Source organism: Suncus etruscus, chromosome 13 (assembly GCF_024139225.1).
Source record: "Suncus etruscus isolate mSunEtr1 chromosome 13, mSunEtr1.pri.cur, whole genome shotgun sequence".
Lineage (NCBI taxonomy): Eukaryota > Metazoa > Chordata > Mammalia > Eulipotyphla > Soricidae > Suncus > Suncus etruscus.
In genome coordinates this window covers 9,796,937-9,822,531 of record NC_064860.1, presented here as the reverse complement: position 1 = coordinate 9,822,531, position 25,595 = coordinate 9,796,937, and the positions used below count along the sequence as shown (strand labels likewise).

General features: G+C 34.8%; 1 protein-coding gene across 1 annotated transcript in view; it reads right to left on the bottom strand.

The window, feature by feature from the left end:
• Positions 1 to 25,595, bottom strand: part of AHR (aryl hydrocarbon receptor) — a 53,106-nt gene that overhangs the window by 4,152 nt on the left and 23,359 nt on the right. Inside the window, exons 3-9 of the mRNA XM_049785693.1 lie at positions 12,015 to 12,118; positions 10,166 to 10,255; positions 7,918 to 8,041; positions 6,401 to 6,531; positions 4,517 to 4,719; positions 3,748 to 3,857; positions 2,528 to 2,669 (exon numbers count right to left, since the gene is read on the bottom strand). Of these exons, the coding sequence (XP_049641650.1) occupies positions 2,528 to 2,669; positions 3,748 to 3,857; positions 4,517 to 4,719; positions 6,401 to 6,531; positions 7,918 to 8,041; positions 10,166 to 10,255; positions 12,015 to 12,118 (904 nt within the window). The remainder of the gene's footprint in view (positions 1 to 2,527; positions 2,670 to 3,747; positions 3,858 to 4,516; positions 4,720 to 6,400; positions 6,532 to 7,917; positions 8,042 to 10,165; positions 10,256 to 12,014; positions 12,119 to 25,595) is intronic.

The window sequence follows — 25,595 nt, the reverse complement described above, 5'->3', positions numbered from 1 at the left end:
ATTACTATGTAGCTGTTAGGAAAAATGAAGTCATGAAATTTGCTTACCTACATATGGATATAGATATGAAGTGAAATGAATCAGAGGGAGAGGAATAGACATAGAATAATCTCACTCATTTGTGGGATATCAGAGGAAAGTATGAAACTATTAGGAACTTTTCTCATCTAAAATTTATCAGACCAGCCACAAAGAAAAATCCCAAGTTTGAAAACTATTTTTGCATAATGTTTTTCCTAAGGACTGATAGTATAATGTTTTAGACAAATTAAATGATTTGAATCTTGTATAAAGACTTTGTAGAGTCATTCATATGTTGAATATTCTACACAAAAAAAGTCCAGAAAGTTTAGTAGGATCACAGTATATAAATGGTCACAGTTGCTGTGTTTATAATGAACGAAATGCAACAACCCAAAGAGAGAACTTAGCAGACAACAAAGAATAGATAAAATAGAAAATCAAGTGTACAAGAAGAAACAGTAAGCCATAAGTTACAACTTTGAAACTGCAATATTTTGACATTATTTAAAGAGACCGAATTTCTGATCAGGAAATGTTTCGTTAGTTCTTGGGCTGTAGCTCGACAATAAAGAGTTTTTAAATCTGTATGGGCTGATTCTAATTCCCAGTACCACAGAAGAACAACAATAAAAAGTATCACTGTAGATTTTAGAACAGAGATAATAAGATAAAGGAGAAAAATATCAAGTACGTAGAGAAAGTATCTGTTCCCATTTAAAACTCATTTCCGATCAGTAGAAGGGAAATTTTTTTCATATAAAATTTAGTATTTACAAAAGTAGCTGAACACTTCTAGAAGTTCATGGTAAATATTCAAATCTTAAAAGCCTTTGTAGGAAACAAGATAAAAATAGTAATTTTTTTTGAAGAGAGCATACCCAGAAAGCCATTTTTTTTTTGTTTGTTTTTGGGCCACACCCAGCATTGCTCAGGGGTTACTCCTGGCTGTCTGCTCAGAAATAGCTACTGGCAGGCACGGGGGACCATATGGGACACCGGGATTCGAACCAACCACTTTTGGTCCTGGATCGGCTGTTTGCAAGGCAAACGCCGCTATGCTATCTCTCCGGGCCCCCAGCAAACCATTTTTAATGCCACAGACTGAACTGGGTTGGTCACATGCAAGATAAGCATCTTGCAATATTATCTGAATGGTCCTATAATGCTATTTCTATTACACTGACATAGTGTACTTGAACTAAATTTCCTGATCCATATATAGTCTCTGAAAGCCCCATTAGGAGTAAGAGCTGAGCATAGACCAACATGTTAATAATGTACGAAATGTCTCGGAATGAATTTAAGTGCACACATGGATATAAACTATGTATATGCACTGGGAAGACTTAATACAAGATATTAATTCTCATCCAAAGAACTATAATTTCAATGAAATCCAATGATTTTCTTTTGGTCATCCCTGGCGGCACTCGGGTTACACCTGGCTCTGCACTAAGAAATCGCTCCTGGCTGGTTCATGGGGCTATATGTGATGCCAGGATTCAAACCACAGCCTGTCCTGAATTGGCTGCATGCAAGGTAAACGTCCTACCGCTGTGCTCTCTCTCCAGCCCCGAAACCAAATAAACTAACAACTGATTTTTCAAATGTAAAGAATAAACACTTATGAGGCTGGAGCGATAGCACAGTGGTAAAGCATTTGCCTTGCATGCAGCCAACACAGGACAGACCCCAGTTTGAATCCCGGCATCCCATATGATCCCCCAAGCCTGCCAGGAGTGACTTCTGAATGCTGAGCCTGGAGTAACTCCTAAGCACTGCCGGAAAAACTAAAACCCCCCCTCAAAAAAAAAAAGGAATAAACACCCATAGCAATATTAAACTATAAAATGTCTTATACAGGATGCATTGGGAAAACTCAAATATCATTAGCAAGACTTAGAATCAAAATATTATTTAAGAACATGCTGTTGACTCAGAAATAAGACTATAAACAAAATGACTTATTTCAAGTCACATATGAAAATTAATTCTCAATTATTTTTCAAAATATTAGTTTCTCAGAAATATTAAAATTACTTAGAAAACATGACATTGCTTCATAATTTTGAATTTCTATCTTCACACTTTGAATTTTTCTATCCTTTATACAACCCCTAGACATTTAACTTACAAATGATCTATCAGTTATGTCTTCTCACTGTGGTTTACTGAAGCCACCTTCTTTTGAGACACATTTTATTTTATTTTATTTTATTTTTGGTTTTTGGGTCACACCAGGCAGCGCTCAGGTATTCCTCCTGGCTCTACACTCAGAGATCACTTCTGGCAGGCTCGGGGGATCATACGGGATGCCAGGATTCGAACCACAGTCCTTCTGATTGCAAGGCAAATGCTTTACCTCCATGCTATCTCTCCGGCTCCAAGACACATTTTCATTTCACACTACAGTCTCTTAGAACTCCTTTTAAACTTTCCATGTAGAAGAACTTATGAACTAAGGGGTTATTTAAATTACAACATTGAAAATCTTGGTGCTTACGTTAGAGGTCTTTGAGTTGCAATGATATAATCCGGTCTTCCATTTTTATAAACTAATCGTGCATTAGATTGGACCCAAGTCCATCGGTTGCCTTTGGTAAGAAGCCTGAACACTGTCATACCACTCTCTCCGGTCTTAATCACTAAATGAATAAAAAAAAATAAAAGTTCACATCAATAAAGAATATATTTGAAACAAAGCCTATCTGACATATTTCTGGACCTGATAGCTTTTGACCTTGTATGGCCAAATAGAAAAAATTCTTCATATTTGTTATTTTGTTTCCTATTTCCTATTTTATTTCATACTAAAGGTAAAAGAGGAGATTACAATTAAATAAGAAAACCCAAAACAGGGCATGGCTTAAGGTAAGATATAAATTTTTTCAATTAAAATTAATAACTATAATACTGTTTTAAAATCAGTGGATCTACTTTGTGTTAATTTATTCAGTAGATTATTAATGTTTTCAGCATTGCTCAGGGATGAAGATGGGTTTGGCTAATATATCTTCATAAAAGGAAATGGTCTTTGAATATTCTTACAACTATCACTAAAGCCCCACTGAACACACTTCAGAATCACTCATATATTCAGACACTGAAGTCCTCTGCCTTTTTCCTGACCATATTTTCTCTAAATCCAATTTCCATTTCAAATAGAGAACATTACTTGCAAATTTGTTATGATAGCATTATACTGTAAGATTGAACTCCTTAAAACCCATAGATAATTTTCAGACACAAAAGAGAAAAGAGCTGGAAGTTCCAGCTCACCTCAGGAAGCTCACCACAAATAGTGATGAGTTTTGTTAGAGAAATAACTACATTTTGAACTGTCCTAATAATGAGAATGTATGAGGGAAATGGAGAGCCTGTTTAGAGTACAGGCAGTGTTCGGATGGGGAGGAGGGAAACTTGGGACATTGGTGATGGGAATGTTGCACTGGTGATGGGGGGTGTTCTTTACATGACTGAAACCCAAACACAATCATGTATGTAAACAAGGTGTTTAAATAAAAAAAAAAGACTAAAAAAAAAGAAAAAGATTGAACTCCTAAGCAAAACATGAGATAAAATGATCATTTTTGTAGTAAATATACAATATTCCTTTGTGACAGTTGTAGTACAGTTAAGTTTTACCAAGTAGAAGTTTATCCAAAGAGTTTCTCTAAACATAAAACATCATGCTATATTGATGGGCACATGACTACAACTTACTCCGGATATGGCACTCAGCGCAATAAAGCATATCTCCAGCATGAACAAACTGATATCCAGATCCTTTCATGCACAGCTCTACCTCTGTATAGCCCAAAACAAGCGTTCCTCTGTTTAAGAAGTGAATAAATAGAAAAAAAATTAACAAACAAAACTGTCTATATTAATTGCTTCTCTTTTATTCATACTGTTTTACTTGACATTCAGAACTGCACATTAACTTTCAGGGGAAAAAATTAAGCACATTTAGCTAACTATTTTGCTGAGGGCTGTAAATTTATGTTTTAGAGGTGATTTTATTTTCCTGAGTACTAAAGAAGAATTTAACTGATTAAACACAAATCTTTAATGAAAACAAGAATGCATAGTAGGCCACAATTGAAGGGTAAAACCTCAAACCTCTGTCTGCATTCTCATACTAGCAAAAAGCACAAAGCATAATGCTATGCTATATACTTTGTAATTTTTCATGAGTTACTCAAATTCTAGGGCTAAAAATTAAGTTTGTATTTAATTAGAATTAAAATTAAGTTTGTACAATCTAGAGATGTGAAATAAATCATTAGGATGCTCAATAATACCTCTATAAGTGCATTCCCTTTATGCTAGTTAATGTGACATTATAAAATTAGATGGTCATATGCTTCAGGAAATTTATGATAAAATGAGTAAAATACTTAATAATATAATTAGACTGTATGTTTTAAATACTAAAAAGAGAAATACTGCAATAAAACATAAAAGCTTGATAAAACAGAGTTTTACTTACTTGGCATCACACCCAGTAGGTGTAAAGTCTAATTTGTGTTTGGTTCTGAATATAAAATTTTTGGTTCTGATTTCAAGTATGGATGGGGGTTGAAGCGGAGTAGCTATAGCAAACAAAGCTAGCTGAGATGGAAGGATGGATCCATCTTTCCCCTTCTTGTTCTGTCCATGTAGATACTTTAACCTTCCTTGGAAATTCATTGCCTTAAGACACAAAAGCAGCTCATTAATTTTGAAAAGGTCTAATCATAGCCAGGTTTCTTGGTAGTACCACAACAGTTTATGAGCCTGAAAACTACTATTTTTAATCGTTTTTCCAAAGGACATCATTAAAATTACTTTAAGAGATTGATAAGGGAGCCACTCCTTAAGTTTTTAATGGTTGCAGAAATAAATATGTTGCAGAAATATGTGTTTATATTAGCTGACAAGTACCCTTTCACATTTGACACAACTTCTTATCCCCCAGACTTTCAATACACATTTCTGGAATGCAAGATTCACATATATTGACCTCTACTTCACAGTGTAAAGTATAATTGTATTAAAATTCCATAATGAACTAGGATTAAATCATCATGAGAAAACAGAACCCTTATTTGTGGTTACTGCTGCAGGGACCACAGCAGCACTGCTTGGTAGCTGTGTGCTAGAAGGAACAAAACCTAAGTCTTGACACATGCAAAGCATGTAACTCGACCACATGTCAAATCTGTGGGCCCAAGAATTAGAACTCTTAAATTAATTTGAAAAGACTGAGGAAGCACAGACCATGTAAACATAAACAATTCAACTGTACAAAATAAAACTAACTAGGCCAAGGTCTGATTCTGATATCAACAGGGTAAGCAACACAGGAAGAAGAGTTCCCTTCACAAACAAATTATATCTCAGGAAAAAAAAAAAAAACACTAACTTATAATAAGTACTAGGAAATCTATCCCTAAAAACTTGAAACTCTTCGGTCAAAAAAATTTTCTAAAAAAAGAACAAAGCATAACATAGCCAAGGAGATAGTCTGAAAACCTGGAGCATAGGCCCCTGAATTGGACTCTTGTCTCAATGGGTGTACTTCTGTGATCCCCAGCATCTTGGCTTGACATCTATCAATCATGTCTATACAACCACTGTTCCAAGGCAGTTATTCAAAATATATGGAAAAATCATAATTAATTTTTTAAGCATTTCATTAAAGAAAGGTTATAGTTTTTGCATACCTGTCCTAGAAACAAACTAGTCACAAAGTGTTTCAATACTACTCTATCTTCACATATTGGTGCAATTTGTGTTAATAAGACCACATCCCAGTTGCCAGAGAGAATCCGAATAACAGAAAATATTCAAGGGGCCGGAGAGATAGCATGGAGGGTAAGGTGTTTGTCTTTCATGCAGAAGGTCATCGGTTCAAATCCGGGTATCCCATATGGTCCCCCGAGCCTGCCAGGAGCGATTTCTGAGCATAGAGCCAGGAGTAACCCCTGAGCAATGCCAGGTGTGACCCAAAAAACCAAAAAACAACAAAAAAAAAAAAAAAAAAAAGAAAATATTCAAAAGAATATTGTTTTCGGTTTTTTTTTGTTCTGGTTTTTGGGACACAACCGGTGACACTCAGGGGTTACTCCTGGCTATGCACTCAGAAATCACTCCTGGCTTGGGGTATAGAACCGAGGTCCATCCTGGATCAGCAGTGTGCAAGGCAAATACCCTACCACTGCACTCTCACTTCAGCCCCAAAAGTACAATACATTTTAAATTTACTTCCTATCAAATTGGTACAGGTTTCAAATTCAACCTCAAATATCACCAAAGACAATTGTTTTCATTTGATCAAAATATTATAAGTCGAAAATAAGTTTCATACAATTTTTTTTTTTTTTTGCCTCACCAGGAAACCAGATGAATTATCCAGCAGACATCTGAGCCGGCATATGAAGCACCTCTCCATAAAAGATGAACTTTCTGGAGGAAGCTGGTTGGGATTATAATGAACTGATGGCTCTAGGAGGCCATTAGCTTCTGTAAAAAAAAAAAGTAGCAGGAAAACATTTAGTTTACAGAGAAAACAAATCACATTTGCGTTACAATTTTAAATATGTGTTAAGTTTTAGAGTGAAGTGTGCTTCCTTTTGTTTGGGGGGTTGGGGACACTCTTAAGTCATGTGTACAAGGCACTAGGGCCACTCCTGGGAGTACTTGGTCATCTAGGCCTGTGGTTCAATGCAAGTACATAAGAATGTGGTCCTACTCAGGTTCTGCAAGATATAAAACACCCAGAGTCAGTCAGCAGTGCTCAGGCTTCTGGAGCTGGAGCTAGAGCAGGTAATGAACGAACAGTAGGCCTTGTGGTACCAATGATGGAATTCCTGCAAAAATCTCCCTCATCCTTGAGGTTTTTTTTCTAAACACAAACATGAAATCATAACTGATTATTGCTCTCCATTACATAAATCTTTCCTCCTTGACATGCTATATATTTACAAATATCTTCATTTGTAATCTTTTTCTTATGCATTAATTTTAGCACTTTTATAGGCTTCTAGAAATACTGCTTATTGAGAAAAGTTTTTTATACTAGTACATGGTAGTTTATTTGTTAAATTATAACTATAATTTACACATATTCTATTAACACCTTGTATAACCTTTGTGATTATAAGATTTTTAATAAAGAGGATGAAGGGGCTGGAGCAGTGGCACAAGCGGTAAGGCATCTGCCTTGCCTGCTCTAGCCTAGGATGGACTGAGGTTCGATCCCCGCCATCTCATATGGTCCCTGAAGCCAGGAGAGATTTCTGAGCAAAGAACCAGGAATAACTTCTGAGCATCACCATGTATGGCTCAAACCACCCACCCCACCCTCCAAAAAAAGGATGAAGAAACAGGAGAGAGTACAGAAGGTATGGCATTTGCCCTATACACAATGGACCTGGGTTCAATTTTCAACACCCTACATGGTCCCCTGCAGCAAGAATATAGCTAAAAAACAAAACAAAGATAAAATATATTACAAAATAGGTAATTTTAGTCATTTTAGTTAACGCAATTTTAGTAAGATTACTAATCTTTAGTAAAGATTTAGTAGAGATTACTAAATAAAAACATTCATTTAGTAATGAATTCATTTAGTAAAATGAAAGCAATTTAGTAATCTTTAGTTAAGATTTACTAAATCTTTAGTAAAGATTACTAAAATACATCCATCAAACAGACCTTTGACAACTATGCTGGTAGCTGACTTTGGCCCAATAGCAACGTACTTTTTCTAGTGTTCTACACGATCAGAGAAACTTGCCTAGTAATGATAGAGAGATGATCCCTGCAAGTACAGTCTTAGCAATGTACTTTTTCTTGGTCAACTTTCATCAGGAATTTCCCGCCTCCTTTGAAAAATAACATTCTTACCATCAATTCTTTGCCCAGAGTCAGCAATTTGAGAAGGGTTTAATGCCCAGAGTAGCTGACGCTGAAATTCAGCTCGATCTTCAGTATGAATAAGTTCGTACACACTTTGATGTATGACATCAGACTACAAATAAAATGAAGAGAAGAGGAATGATTTTAAAAGAGGCTTACTAAAATAATGAACAATCCCATCACGATCAGTGAGTGCTTCTTAAGGTGAAGAGAGTAAATCAATTAGTTACCTAGTAGAGCTACTTGGTCAGCCAAGTTAGGAAAAGCAATGAAAAGCACTTTAACTCATAAATGAAAGTTATATGCCACCATTCTCAACACTAAGACTTCAGCCAAATATGTTACTTCCTCAGTTACATAATTATAACAAATGAATTTCTGCCTATTTTATCCTTCAAGTCATCCTTTAAATACTAGACTTTAAATCTTACTTAAAAATTTGTCTTTTTCTGTAAGCTTGATAATCACCATGTATCTATTGACTATCTTATTCTCTAACATTTAACACTAAAATTTTACTTGTCGCAGATTCCATCAGAGTAGGGATGAACTACCTTTCTTATGTCAGAAGCCTTCCCCTGTTTCTTGCCACTCAGCCTTTGCAATGTTCTAACATTCTTTAACCTCAACTTATGGCAAAAACTTTTCCATCTATTACATTTGTACAAATACCAACATATCCACACAAGGAAGAGGTAAATGATCTATTTTCCAAAGGAATACTGTAGACAGGACGTTTAGATGTGAATAAAATAAAGGGCAATGGTTATTCTATCAACTTCATTACTCGTTGTTGCTACAAACATCAATTTAAAAACAGAGCATAAACAGTATGACATGAATATGTTCTTAAAGAATATCCCGGCAACGTGGATATTTTTACATGAGTAGAGATAGACTGAATTAATCTGATTTCTTAGTGACTGTAAATTATATCAACAAGTAATGATTAAGATGATTTATTAGGTATAAACTAGGCTATTCTGTGAGCTGTTAATACATTTTACTTGAAGTTTAGAAAAAATGGAATTTAGACTTTGTGGCAATAGCCAGATTCCACTACTTTATCTCTTTTTTGTTTTGGGGTTACTCCTAGTTCTGTACTCGGAAATCACTTCTGTCAGGGTAAGAGGACCATATGGATGCTGGGGATCAAACCTGGGTGGGTCACGTGTAAGGCAAATGGCCTACCCACTGTGCTATCTATCACTCAGGCCTCCAGATTTCCACTACGTTAGCTCTTGACTTAAACAGTTCTAGAAACTTAATCTCCTAACAGTAAACCATCTTTTGCTACAGCCAAATTAAATAGTTTACTACTGCCAGAGTTAACATCTCAAAGATTCAAGTAAATACAATTCTTTAATAAAAATATTGGTAACTTCCATTGCATATATAACATAATTTAAGAGTCTTGGTAACATGACCGAATTTTATAGTCCCAAGTTCCTTTTTCACCCACTGAATCTGAGTATTTGAGAGACCTAAAGATTTTTCTTAACTTTTATCGAGTTTTTCATGTTCCTTTGAACAGTAAGAACTACTAATACATAACAGCTAATAGTCAACTGTACTTTAAAACTGTTGTAAATCACTGTTTACTCATTCAATGTTAGGCAAATTGAAATTTAAGTCCCTTAAGGACTTTCAGTCTTTCTGCTTTCTGCTCCTCCTTTTCTCCCTCTACTCTTGCCACAACTATCTGCCCAAAGTGAAACCGACATTTCAGAAAACATAAAACAAGCCAAGTTTTTGCTTTTATCTTTATATATCACTTCATTTTTCTAAGGTGTCAATACATCTAGTATTCATAATTAATTCTATAAAAAATAACTTTGTCTTCCAAATATGTAGCTCTTACCCTAAATTTTCATATATATATGTATATATATATATATGAAGTAATATATACTATCTATTCCTTATATCTAAAGTTTCACAAGTACACACACACATGTGAACATATAAATTCTACTTGGAACTTTGGAGTAAGTAGTATGTATTTCTTAATAATTAAAAGAGAAAACAAAATATAATCATCAATGAATATTTGAGAAATTATACTGAAAATTACTATTACATTTAAATATGTAAGCTATAAATATTTTGTACTTTGGCACACACATTTGATTATATAAACAAGTAATCATTTACGTCTTAAAATACACAAACATAAAATCAGAAAGTTTTCTAATCTATTCTAAAGTACATACTTAAAACTCTCAAATGTACTTGCCTGCTGAAATCCCAAGTAGTCTTGAATGGTTGAAGAAGCATAAAAAACCAAAGCATCTGTAGTGACAACCAACACAAAACCATTCAGTGCCTATAAGAAAACAGTTAAAAAAAAATAAGTGATGAGACTAAGTGACAATACTCACATAATATTCATTCACAGACTATCAATTAAGACTGCCACTGTTACTACTAAAGAAAATCTCTTTAAAATGCTAAAAATTATTAGTCAAATATAGATACATTATATATCCCTGAAGTGAGAAGAAACTACGCATGCCTTTTATTTGATCAAGGAGAGGCAAATTAAAATTTATATTCACCGAGACTTAAATAGAAAGTTATTTTCTTTGTTGCACTCCAGATTTAATTTTACATTTGTTCAATTCTTTCCAGTAAACTCACTGGTACATGCCTGAAATCCCAAAGAAAATTTAAGATATAAAATCAAGTCTATTTAAATCTTTAAAGGAATATGATACAAATTTTATGTATATACAAAAATAATCTTTGCTTTTTTTAGTTGTTTTGGGGGCACACCCTGCTATGCTCAAAGGCTTACACCCGTCTACTCTACAGGATCTTTCCTGGTGGTATACAACAGACCATATGGAGTGTCGGGGATGAAACTAAGTCAGCCTTGTGCAAAGCAAACAAACACTTTACCCACTGTACCATCTCCTCGACTGCACAAAAATTTTACAAGTTCCCGAGAAAATCTATTCCATGTTAAGTCACAGACTACCATCAAAAGAAAACAGTCACAAAATATCTCAAGGAGAGTTTTGAACAATAAAATACAAATATTAGAGCTATATTCTTTCTACACACACAAACACAAATATACAAATTAATGCCTTAAATGAGAACCTTTAAAAAATCCATAAGTAAAAATATACTAATAAAATCATCTAGAAATTCTTTGTATTTAAAACAGGGCAAATGATGAGTAGATCTATAATTAATCTGTTTTACATTTCAATTTTTCTCTTTTTTTTGTTTTGTTTTTTTTTCTTCTTCGTTTTTTTGGGGTCACACCCAGCAGTGCTCAGGGGTTATTCCTCCCGCGGACCATGTGGGATGCTGGGATTCGAACCGTCAGCCTTCTGCATGCAAGGCAAACACCCTACCTCCATGCTATCTCAAGTACAGTAATCATCCCTAACTATATATTCCAAGAAACATCAGTGGCTGCCAAATTACCATAAACCTTTTTATTTTTGGTTTTTGGTTTTTGGATCACACCTGGTGGTGCTCAGGGGATACTCCTGGCTCTGTGTTCAGAAATTGCTCCTGGCAGGCACAGGGAACCATATGAAATGCTGGTATTTGAATCAACCTTGGTCCTGGGTCAACTGCTTGCAAGGCAAGCGCCCTATCGCTGTATTATCTCTCTGGCCCCCAAAAATCTTCTATAGTAGTAAAACGTACCTATATGCAAGTATATACCCACATACAATACTAGTAATTCTTCTAATTACAGTTAGATATGATCAAGTTCATATATATTACACAGAGTAATAGATCAACAATAAACAGAACCTATATCTTTATATGTTCTATAATATAAAAAGTACAGGCTTATTATATATGCTATAATAAAATATGTGAAGGTGACCACTCTTGCTCTCTCAGAATATAACTCTTCATAGGCTATCAGAGATAAGTAAAATCATAAAAGGACAAACCACAGATGAAGGAACTACCATACTGGCATATAGCATCTTACTGTAATTGGAGTGAAGACAAAACATGATAACAAAATTAAGCTCATAATAATTTAGAAATGCTTGATGAATTTTCATTAACAACTGCCTTTATTATGTGAAACTATATTTACTTAGATTTACCTGTAATAGAAATTCTCCTTCTTGTAAGTTCAGGCTTTGTCTGAATTTTGTTGAACTATTATCCTGGACTCCACTTCTGTCAGCTGAAGGTGATTTTAATGCAACTAGAGAAAGAAAGAAGAGGGATGAAAACAATGATATAATATGGAGTTTATCAGATCAGCAATATCAAAGAAAGCTGCTCAACAAAGAAACAATTATACTGAACAAAAATTAGAAATCTTGGTACTACATGCCCTATAATTAATACCTAAGTAAATTCTTTGCTACTATGTAGTTTCCAATGCTGCAAGACATAGACATACTGTTAAATAAAAAGATTAATGTTCACTATAAGAGTTTCGGAATATAATTTAGGGGTATCCAGAAGCTGCATCATGAACTAGAGCAGTGACACGGAGAATAAGGCATCTGCATTGCCAGCACTAGCCTACGACAGACCACAGTTCGATCCCCCGGCATCCCATATGGTCCCCAAAGCCAGTAGTGATTTTTGAGCACATAGCCAGGAGTAACCCCTGAGCGTAACTGGGTGTGGCCAAAAAAACAAAAAAAATGGGTGTGTCATGATATTATATAAATGTTTCTACCTTACTTAAGAGACTTCCTTAGAACATAACCTATAAAAATGATTTTAATAACTATGTGCATTTAAATATCAGTGAGCTATTGGTAATGGAGAGAAGAAACAGATCATATTATTTATTCAGATATATATTTCCATTATATTTGGAATATTCCTATCTAGGTAAAAGATGTTTGTAGTGTTATAAGATTCATCTTGAATTTATAAATCCACCCATGGTGAATTAAATTATGCTGCTATATCATCTTATCTAAGAACAATTAGGCTTATTAATTTTTCTCATTTACAATTTGGTCCATTAATGGTAAAATTTTTCCATAAAAATTTGCATGTTTATTGTTTTGTTTATTTCTAGATAATACATTCAGTGAAATGGTATCATCTTCATGATTGCAATCTATTAGCTTATATAAATGTAGATTATATAAGTGAAATAAAGTTCGCTAACATGATGGGATGTTTCCTAGCATTAGAGTGGTTTGCTATAATGTTATATCTCTCCTTTCCATTGTCACATATATTTTTTAATATGCTTATGTGTGTGTATATGTGGGGGTGGGGATCTAGAAGGCAGAATAGGAGGGTAAAACCAAAAAAAAGAAAGGAAAGAAAAAAGTTCAATAGTATTTAAAACTTTAAACTTGTAGTTGTTATTTAAAATAGCTCATAATAAAATATGATATTTTGATGGCAGTATATTATCCTTATTTTCCTAATGATTTTACCACGTGATAAAATATTAAAGAAAAATGACTTTGATATTCATTTCAGTATAATTAATCAAATTTTATATGGTTCAGTTAAACACAGATTTACTATCAACCAGATTTTTCTCTCAACTGGAGCAAAGTATAAAATATAAAGCACTTTTATTTTTGAAAAATATTTTCTAGTAAATTATCAATAAGTCACACTGGAGTCTTATGCCAACTTCTTGTCTTTACAGAATTTTAAGTACATCTCTTGAAAAAAAAGTTAATGTACCCTGGCTTCTGACTAGCAATTTCAAAAATCTACAGAACTATTTCTCTTAGGTCATAAAGTTGTCTTGAGGGACCACAGTGATAGTACAGTGAATAGGGCCTTGCATTATGGCCTAAGCAGGTTCAATCCTCAGCATCCTAAACGGTTCCTAGAGTTTACCAGGAGTGACCACTGACTGCAAAACCAAAAATAATACCTGAGAATCATCAGGTGTGGCCCCAAACCAAAAGTAAAAAAAAAAAAAATTGTCTGAATTAAACTAATTGATCTAAGAGTTAATCAAAAAAGTTTAAATGCTTCAAGTACACATAAAGGCTTTTTCACTCTTGTTTGCTTTATTATAATAGTTTATACTTTTTATGTTTGTTTGTTTTGGCCACACACAGTGATGCTCAGGGGTTACTCCTGGCTAGGCGCTCAGAAATTGCTCCTAGCTTGGGGGACCATATGGGACTCGGGGGGATGGAACCATGGTTTGTCCTAAGTTAGCACGTTTAAGGCAAACACCCTACTACTTGTGCCACTACTCCAGTCCCAGTCATATATATTTTAATGTCATTAAAAAAGATCACAATGTCAGAACTGTCACTTCTTCAAAAGTTCCAGTATGAGAAGTTATACTAAGTTATACCACACATCAGTGATTTGCTACTAAAATGAAATATCAAGGGGCCGAAGTGGTGGCACAAGGGTAAGCCTTAAGGCATCTGCCTTGCCTGTGCTAGCCTAGGATGGACTGTGGTTTGATCCCCTGTCATCCTATATAGCCCCCCCAAGCCAGGAGCGATATCTGATCGCATAGACAGGAATAAACCCTGAGCGTCACCATTCTGGCCAAAAACCAAATAAATAAATAAATAAATGGAAATATCAAAATAAACACCATTTGTTGTAAAATAAATAAATCCTAAAATAGATGTTATTACAGTGTCAAACTATATAAACCATCTTATTAGTTCTTTTTAAAATCAATTTTTATTTAATTTTAGTTTCAACTAGTTAATATAACACTGAGAATAAAGTAAGGAATAAATGGGACCAATCAAATTAGAGAAACTTAATATCTGTTTGTGCAATTTTTCTGGTGCTATTATTCAGTATGATGAGACAATAGATTCTGCTGTTATTAGGGCATCTAAGCTATGAATATTAAGATCTATAAAAGAACATAAAAATGTAAATACCAACCATAAGAAGTTTTAAAGATATGAAAAATTTCTATTACTATAGAAATTTAAAGAAAATTTAAAGGAATTTAAAGAGCAAAAAAAAGAACAAACTGTAAACATTGTTCATAACTCAAATGCTGGAAGGAAAATATTTAATACCTATAACTGTTTAAGTGTGAGGAAGAATCAATTTGAGAAACTGCTCACTCAAGGCTTTCACCAAAAGCAAACAAATACTTCTGTTGCTCTGTGGTTGTGATTAATGATCAGTGAAGGATTTAAGGAAATAAAGTGCAAAGAGGATCAGGGAAATGTGCACCCACTTTCCATTCTTATGCAGAAAAATACTAAGGTGACTTTAGAAAACTTCTATTATATCTTGGATTTCTGACCCAACCTATTTAAGTTTTGCTTCTCTATTAAGTTTTCTTCTAGTTCTTAATCATATATCTGCAAACTGTCCCATAAATTATTAGAAATCATATTAACTAGCACTACTCATGTTCATGTTTACATTTCTTGTCTATATTATGATGCAAGAGTAAGAAAATACATGGATATTGCTACTTTATCTTCTACCATTTGAATGCCCTTAACAAATTTCCTCAGGACTAATAGTTGATATTTTCTTGGCACACTGACTGGCCCCAAGCAATTTCCATCTATACCTTATTTACTCAAATAAAATTCCCATGACATAGCATTACCATCCTTTAATGACTAAGAAATTGAGACTTTTGGAGGTTAAGAAATATTTCAAACTCACAGAACTGGAAGTGATAAACTTAGATAAACTCCAGGTATCCAGATCCTAAGTGTACGACCTACAACTAACTCCAACCAGACTGCTCCATCCCAACTACCTATGGTCTTTCTTTAATGAGGACATGGTGCATCTTGAGACAAATTCTTGTGAAGGCTAAAATACAGATTGAGTTTAGGGAAATGTCTGACTGGTTATGGATAGGGTAATGGGGATGTGGTTAAAGTTATTATGGAAATCCTAGTGCAAAAATCCTAGTGTATACACTAGGAATGACTTTTTTTCATTTCTATGCAAGTATTTATGGGAATATAACAGGACATCTAGGAGGACTGTAACATATCTAGAACACAAACTTGGATTAATTCAAAATTGTATATTGTTACAGAAATTATGGCACTTTCAACATTACACCACTAAAATTAAATACACGGCAGCCAAAGAACATGTAATATTTGAAAATAGTCACCATTCATTTCTGCTACCTAAGAAGCATTTGCTATCCTGACAAGACATTTGTTAAACCCTCCCTATCTGTGAGAAAAAGATTCCTAAGTGTAAGGTTCTGACTTGAGTAAACATTAAGTATTAAGATAATAGACCATCAAAATATTTCAACTGTTTCCTCACTGAAAAAATAAAGCCTGTGTAGAGTACACGTGGGGGCGGGGTGGGGAGGAGGGAGATTTGGGACATTCGTGATGGGAATGTTGCACAGGTGAAGGTGGGTGTTCTTTACATGACTGAAACCCAACTATAAACATATTTGTAATCAAGGTGTTTAAATAAATATATTAAAAAAAGAAAAAATTGATACACTATACAAGTTGAAGTTTAATTTGATAGATTCACACACATATATCACAGTATTATATTGTCATTTTATACACTGTAACCCATGTCATTTTTCTTCTTTACACATCTAAGTCAGATTTCCATTTCTCACAGTATGTTAATCATTTCCCCTCCAAAACATGCTCTGAACTGTTTAAAATTCACTTAACAAGTAATGTTAGTATGTGGCAAACTTAATTTGGTTATTACAATTTACATTTACACAAAAAGATGACATTAAAGTTCTAACTGGTGATATTAAAATTTTAATAATATTATTACTCTCCTTATTCAATTCATTCCATCACCCTCCTTATTTAATTTTCTCCCCTAATCATAAAGACACAAAGCTATCATTTATAAAATTCAGCCAACTACTTAATACTTTATAAGCTACAAAATGTTAATGAAGTATTTCTTTAGCATAAGAAAAAAATCTTAAAGCTTGGTTTAGTCTGGTAAGAGTATTTTCAAATAATACATTAAGTTTACTAAAGACATTGCTAGCATAAAAATGTTTCACTTCAATAGAAAGCTTCTATTTTGTAAATTATGTGTTCCTTTTTAAAGGAATGAGAAGACACTGAAAATAAACATAATTATGCAAAATTTTAAGTTTTCAGGACAAAGATTAGTTCCATAGGTTACTTTCTGATGATACAAATACATTTTTCTGCCTAAAAATTTCTAAGCACTATAGCAGAATAAATGTGTATTAGTTAGAAAAGTTAAATTGTAATGGATTATTATGTAGCTGTCAGGAGAGATGAAGTCATGAAATTTTCCTATTCATGGATGTACATGGAATCTATCATGCTGAGTGAAATAAGTCAGAGGGAGAGAGAGAGATGCAGAATAGTCTCACTCATCTATGGGTCTTAAGAAAAATAAAAATCAGCTTTGCAACAATCCTCAGAGACAATTAGAGGAGGGCTGGAACTTCCAGCTCACTTCATGAAGCTCACCACAAAGAGTGGTGAGTGCAGTTATAGAAATAACTACACTGAGAACTACCATAACCATGTGAATGAATGAGGGAACTGGAAAGCCTGTCTAGAGTACAGGTGGGGGTGGGGTGGGAGGGAGGGAGATTTGGGACATTGGTGGTGGGGTTGTTGTACTGGTGAAGGGGGTGTTCTTTACATGACTGAAACCTAATCACAATCATATTTGTAATCAAGATGTTTAAATAAAGATATTATTTAAAAAAAAAGTTAAATTGTCATTAGCAAAGCTAAAAGATATGATTCTAAAGTTGAAAAAGTACACAGAATATATATTCCTAAATTAAGTATCAATTACAGTATTGCATTTATTCATAAAAAATTCTACTATGATTGTTAGATCTCTAAGTTAATGGAAGCAACGAACACAGTTAAAATATTTTTTGTCCGGTGATTGAGTTGCATTTCCTTTTCTAAATATACAAATGGTGTTTAAAAATCCAAGCAACCTAAGCACAATTGATAACTAGAAAGTAACTGCCAATACAGACATTAGAATAACTTGAAAAATTATTAAAACACATTACTACCCCCATTTTTAAAATGCCTGTATAAGGAGAGATAATAGAGAAGTTAAGGTGCTTGACTTGCATTCACTTACCACCACAAGATCCCTAGCACCATAAAATAGTCCTTTGAAAATCCCCAAAGTGGAATACATGAGAACAGAACCAGAAGTACTTGCTAAGCATCACAGGATGTAGCCCACCTGTCACAGTTGACAGCCAAAAAAAGAAATGTCTGGCTTGAGGACTAGGATGGAGCTACTAGGACTGGGCGTCGCTAACAAATTCTCAACTGATACTAAAAACCAGACCATATTTGAAAGCTAGTGACTTAGAACATCAAGATTTAGGGAGCAACTTACAAATGGCTTGGCTCTCCTTTCTTCACATTTTCTAAAACTGTTTTTTCCCCCTCAATTCTCTGCACCTCTAAACATCATCGTCTGAAGGAAAAACTGACCCAATTTTATAAAGATGAAAATTAAAACACAGAATTTAAGACAACTACAGGACAATATGAAAAATTTCTATTCATAAGCCCCTATCCAAGGAGCAGGCTATGTTCCTGGTTCATACAAACATACCCTTACCCATGTGAGCTAGGTTACTATTATGTCGGCAGAGTTCTAGATTCAAAAGGGTGCTACTTCTGAGAAAAAGGGAAAACACAGAGAAATACTCTTACATTTATTTTCTATCAAAAGGCCAAAGGATTATTTTTTAAGCAAATCTTCCTCTCTAAGTCAAATTACAAAGTTAATTCAATAGAGGCTGAGATAATATTAATACCAAATTCCTAAAGTCTCGATGCATATTCCACAAAGAAAGTTTTCCCCTTGAACAAATGAAATGTCAGCATTCTCCAAGAAATACTTAGTATACTAATTCTAACTAGAATATTAAATTCACACAACTCTTCTTTTTTTAGGATAAATCTGCAAGATCATACAGTATTATTAGGCATGTTTAGACCATACCAAGGTGACTTGGTACCTGTGGAAGAGAGAAGATAATGCTTTATCTTTTATATCCCATGCCTGCCAGTGCTTCTGTTCTCAACAGTCTCCATCCTTAATTTTTCTTGCACAGGACAAACCCAGGTTCAATTCCTGGCACTTCACATGGTACCCTGAGTCCCATTAGAAGTGATTCCTGAGCAGAGAGCCAGGAATGAGCCAGAAATGAGCCTTTTAGACTGTGGCTCAAAAACCAAAACCAAGACAGAACAAAAAAGCCCAACCAAGTCTCAACATCACCTACTGCTTCAGAAATGCAAATCAGAACCACAGTGAAAAATCAACTCAAGTCAATAAGAAAGATCTCTTTCAAAAACAAATTTTGACACTGTTATGGGGAAATAAAATAACCTTGACACGCTGTTGATGAAATGGATTGGACTGAGGCAAGAACGGAAAATTCTATGAGACTCTTTAAAAAATACAGAACCAAAAAGATCATCTGAAATACTGTATAATCCAGTGAAAGAATTTCAAAAGACAGTTCAATTCCAGTGTTCATGAAAATATTATTCATAACAGCCAAAATAGAAAATAAGCCTAACTCTCCATCAACAGATAAGGAAAAAGAAACTGGCATCTACACTCAATGGAAAGCTATTCTCCAAGAGGATAACTTAAAAGGCCAGGCTTTGCAAGCAGGAAGCCTGGCTTGACCCAATACATCGTCCCTGAACCCCAAACCATATGCTATGAACAACCTCTAATAACCACCAGGCTTGTTCCCAAAATCAAAGAAAATAACCACAACAAAATAAAACTGTGCCATTTGAGACAAAATATGGAAGTAGCTGAGATGATTCCGAAAGTGAATTAAGTAAGGAAAGAACTGAAAGTCAATTACCAGATTGTTTCACTCATATGTGGAATAAAAGTAGAACAAATAAATGGCAAAAAAAAAGAGACTAATGCAATGATTTGGTTAAAAACTATATTAATTATCAGAAGGAAAGGGTGAATGGGGAACAGTAAATGGGGGGGGTGTCTTTTTGATGGTCGGTGCAATGAAGTCTACATAAAGGTACGAAGCAAAACTCATTAAATTCTGTTAGAAAAGAATTTTAGATATGGGGCTGGAGTGGTATCACAGTAGTAGAGTATTTGCCTTGCATACAGCTGACCCAGAACAAAAGCAGAACAAAAACAAGAGCACAGAACCAGAAGAAACCCAAGTGCTACCAGGTATGGCCCCAAAACAAACAAACAAGAACATTAAATATAAAATAGGTTGAAACCCACTTAAAAGGTATCAATTTTATCAAATCTAGTCCTTTTGTAGAACTGCATTTAGAAAAATGTATGGCTTTTTGTATAAAATTGAACATTTATAGAATAATATTTATGAAGAAAATCAAACTGTTCACCATAACAGTTACATATGCAGGATATTCAAACTAGAGATTTAGAGCCCTAAATTTAGCAAATTTCTAGAATATATTCTAAGCGCTCTGATGGAGAGTATGGTGGTTTAATGTTTTATGTATGAAAATTCACTAATATGTTTTTAAATCACAGTGCATAAAATAAAATTTTCAGAGAAAATATCTGTCATTTATGACAACATAGATGAACCTAGAGGATATTAGGCTAAGTGAAATTGAGTCACAGAGACTAATGCTATATGATCTCATCTTATTTCTATGTGAAACCTGAAAAAAAAAAAAGTGCCAGGCATTGAAGCGAAAGTTCTAGGGATCTAATGTATGTATGGTGACTATCACCAGAGGACAATACCATATACTGGACTTGTGTTTTATTGAGTAGACAAATCTTAAATGCTTCAACACAGAAAACAAGAGAACCCAAACCCTGGGTTTGGTTTGTTCTCTAAAACAGAGAATTACGGTAACTAAAGTCATAAAAACGTTCATCAGATTGATTGTGGTAAAAATCATTTCACAATGTATACTATATAAAAAATATCCTGACTTACACAAGTTTGATTTGCTGATTATAAATCTGAGGAAAATGTCATATGCATAATTGGAAAAATGATATGTATAATTAGAATGCTGATGTGTCTCTATGGTTAATTTTTAGAAAATTATCTTTTTCTCATCTCTAAGTGCTCTTTTCACAAATTAAAAGTTCTTTATCTTGGTTTCTTTGAGGTCTTCCCAAGCAAGGGGATCTGGGGGCCTCTCCTGGGAAGACTTAGCCAAGTAGGCAGGACAGCTTGGCACTAGATCTGAGGCTGTGGTACTGCTCAGGAGAAGTAGTGCAGGGAAACATCCCAGCCCCTCTTATAAAACCATTAGGACATAGTCTTTACATTTATTCTTGTTTTCAGTTTGGGGGCCACACACACCAGTTCTACTCAGGTCTTAGTTCTGGCTATGTGTCCAGGAATTACTCCTGGCTAAGTTTAGGAGACCATGATACCAGGAAACTGAGCCTGAATCAGCCATGTGCAAGGCAACTGCCCTATTGCTATACTATTGTTCTGGTCCCGCTACATGGTGGGTATTGGTAGGAAAGAAGGTGTCACCATGTGATATCTAGTCTGGTGGTACATGCCTGACAGGTTAGTGCTCCAACAGTCAATTCACTCTGCCCAGGCTGTGGTCCAAGACTGTAGGACCACAGAACTAGTACTCGGAGACCTCAGTGCCACACATGGCTGATCGAAGGCCATACAGTGTGGGGACTAAAGTGAGGTTTCTTTGCTCCTCCTCCTTCACTAACTCCCTGGACCTCATTAAGTCTTTTAAACTTAGAAAATACCATGAAAGGCAATGTGATGGTTCACTTTTGTCATAAAGTTCTTCTTTTTGTGTGTTTTTAAAGTATGTGATAATTTAATCTTAATCTGGCTGGATTTTTGTTGAAAGAATTTGAGTGGAGAGACTGAATGAACTCTGGACATAGGTATTCAGTCTTGTATGTCTAGGACAGTATGTCCACCCTGACTTATCAGGTTGTATTTTCACTTAGCTATTTAAGTTCCCAATTTTTTGCCCCTTTACCAAGTCTCAATGGTGCCTTAGAAATCTACTTCTTTTATTTTTTTAAACAAACAGCAAGTATCCCATAAGTACATCCCAGCTGTTATTTGCAAAAACACTGATTTAAACTGTTCTTAGACTTCCTTCTAATTTGAGTTAATCTATTTTTGAGAGGCAAAAAACTGAACTTCTACCATGTTTTATGCCAAACATCAGAAAACAGTAATTGAAGGTCTTTGTTCTGCTGTTTTCTACAAACAGAAGGCTATAGAAATTTCTCAAAAACACATAGTTTAGAGAAGTCTTTATAAGTAAAAGTGTAGTAAGACACAGAAGTGAATACAGAAAAAGCATGTTGTGAGGAAACTGAATAAAATTAAAACAGCATTTACTATTTTAATTAATCTACTAGGACTTTTACTTATATAGTTATCAATCCTAAAAAAATTCAAGTGCCCACTGTACAAAAATAAATTTGCCAATTCTAAATCTTTGTTTTATCATATTTAATGAGTGTTTTTTAACACTCATTTAACACTAACATTTGCCCAAGAAAATATATGAGTTAAGTCACATGACTTCCATTGCAGCCAACAAGGGTTCAATCCTGGATATCTATAGTTTCTTGAGCCCTTCAAGAAATGATCTCTAAAAACAGCCAGATGCTCTGAGTACCATAAATTGTGACCCAAAACAAAAAAAATAAAAAATAAAAAAAAAAGCATCCGACTTGTATATCACATCTATACTGATGACAAAACAAAACATATTAAGGTTGTCAGGCCACTGTGAAACAGAAAGAAACATTCAGCAAGTAAAAAAAAAAGTAAGTGGTCCAGGAACAAGAGAGTAAGAATGAGGCAGTAACAAGGGAGTAAAATATATCATTAAATAATATGCATGGAAGAATGATATGGTGCAGGTAACACCAATTAAGCCCAAAAGTAGGTATAAAATTTATTGGCATTTCAATGTGTAATCTCTACTCCATGTAGTATAATATGACCTAACAGGGGTCCTCAAACTTTTTAAACAGGGCGCCAGTTCACTGTCCTTCAGACCATTGGAGGGTCTGACTATAGTAAAAACAAAACTTATGAACGAATTCTTATGCTCACTGAATATATCTTATTTTGCAATGAAGAAACAAAACAGATACAAATACAATATGTGGCCCGCGAGCCATAGTTTGAGGACCACTGAAAACAATTTCTTGCCACTGTCAAGAGTCTTGCATTTGTGAACTTTATACAGCACAAATTAAGTCACAGAACCAATAATAGCAATTGGTTAATAGAAAGCTTTGGAAATAGCAAAATACTAACTAAATCCTAAGAAAAATTTCTCAATACATAGTAGAGAATAAATAACTTGAATTTTACATTTGTTTTTCAGACGTGTTTTTTTTGTGTGTGTGGTTTTTGGGTCACACCCCGCAGTGCTCAGGGGTTATTCCTGGCTCCAGGCTCAGAAATTGCTCCTGGCAGGCACGGGGGACCATATGGGGCGCCTGGATTTGAACCGATGACCTCCTGCAAGAAAGGCAAACGCCTTACCTCCATGCTATCTCTCCAGCCCCCTTTCAGACATATTTTAAGAAATTAAAGAAAATAATTGATTACCTTCCAGGGGCAATCATTATTCTGAATTATCTAATCACTAGAATTACCCATTCTAGTGAGAAAAAGAGGTAACGTATTAAACAAAAGTATTACAAAATGAATATTCACACCTTCAAAATGAATAGCTTCATCTATAGAACAAGTAGAAAAATAAGAAATTCCTGCCATTTATTGTCTAGAATATCATACAACACGAGCTTTTCAATATTAAATGTTAAAAGATTCTCATCAGACTCCAGCAGATATAATCTCTCAGGGCTCTGCACAAGGTAGGCTGACTCTGCCCACAAAAAGTGGAGGCTGATTCCTGCCCTGTATTGGGGCACAAAAAAGAATAAAAGGCTGCTGTTTTGCTCCCTGCCTGGTCTTCTGTTTTGTTCCCTACTTGGTTCCCTTCTTTTCTGCATGAGGCAAGCAAAGGCTCCAGCAGACATAATCTCTTCAGGGCCAAGAGAGGACCCAGAGGACACAATCTCTTCAGGGCTCTGCACAAGGTAGGCTCACTTTGCCCACAAGGGTGAAGCCAGAAGAGCACGGCTCCTCTCTTCACAGCTCGGCCAATTGAACCTCTAGTCCATGAATACCACTACAACAGATAGTAAAATCCACGCTATCATTGTGTAAGTGGAGAAACGCTGCAAAACAATATCATGCTTAGAAAATGAAGATAGCAGCTCTGATGACCCGAAAAATACCAATCACCTAGGTAGCCTCTTAGATAAGGAGATTGGATTAGAACTAGGAGGAGGGTGTTCATAGAATTCAAATAAAGTGTAGATCAAGCTGAACAGACCACAAAGATAGAAATAAAAAACTCCAAACTGAAAGAACAGGACTGAAAAATTCAGTAGATGAAATGAAAAACTCTATGGAAAGCCTCTCCAACAGAATAACATCAACTGGGACAGAATCAGCGAGTTGAAAGATGAGATGCAAAACAACTCAATACAGCAGAAGAGATTGGAAAGAACCTTAAAGCATTTGATCAGACAATGGAAAAATTACTTAAAGAATGTTGACAAGTGAAAATAGAAAGCTTGGATAAATTCAACAGAAACAACATAAGAATAATCGAGGCATAGACCCCAGAAGGTAATCCAAAGGAAGAATCAACAGTCAAAGACATCATCGCGGAGAAATTCCCAGAGCTAAAGACTGCATGCAATCAAATTATGCATGCCTGAAGAGTACCAGCTAAAATAGTTCCAAAGAAAAGCACCCCAAGACACATCCTAGTCATGATGATGAATCCCACAGATAGAGATATAATACTAAAAGCAGCAAGAGCAAAAAGGGAAATTACATTCAAAGCAAATTCTTAAGATTTACAGCAGACCTGTCATAAGAAACCTTCAAGGTCAGAAGGCAGTGGTGGGATATAGTGGCAAAACTCAATGAAATGAATGCTTTACCTACAATACTGCACCCAGCCAGACTCACTTTTAGATTTGCAGGAAGTTTATATAGCTGCACATATAAACAACAACTCAGAAACTTTACAGGCTCAAAACCAGCCTTAACAGAAAAACTGAAAGGTCTACTTTAAGACAAGACAGACAAACAGACACACTAAACTTCTACAGAAAGATGACAGTAAATTCCATGACAACGTCAATGGACTAAATGCATCTGTTAAGATACACAGAGTGTTATTACAATGGATCAAAAGCTGAATCCAACATTTTGCTGCCTACAAGAAACACACCTGCATAGTCAGAACAAACATACACTACTCAAGATAAAATGCTGGAGGGAAAACATCCAAGCAAACAACTCCCTTAAAAAAGCTGGAATGGGCATATTAATATGACATGACACAAACTTTAGACTCAGAAAAAATAAAAGGGACAAAGATGGACATTTTGTACTAATCAAAGGATATGTACAATAGGAAGAAATCATAATCCTAAACATATATGCACCCAATGAGGGACCAGCAAAATATTTAATACAACTGTTGACAAATCTTAAAGAAGATATCAATAACAACACAATAATAGTGGGAAAACTCACCTCAACACAGCCCTATCACCCTTTAATAGGTCAACCAGGGTGAAACCAAACAAGAATATAAAAGCTCCAGAAAGAAAATGAAAGAAAGTGGCAGATTAGATATATAGAGGGCACTCCATCTCCAAAAAACTGGATACAC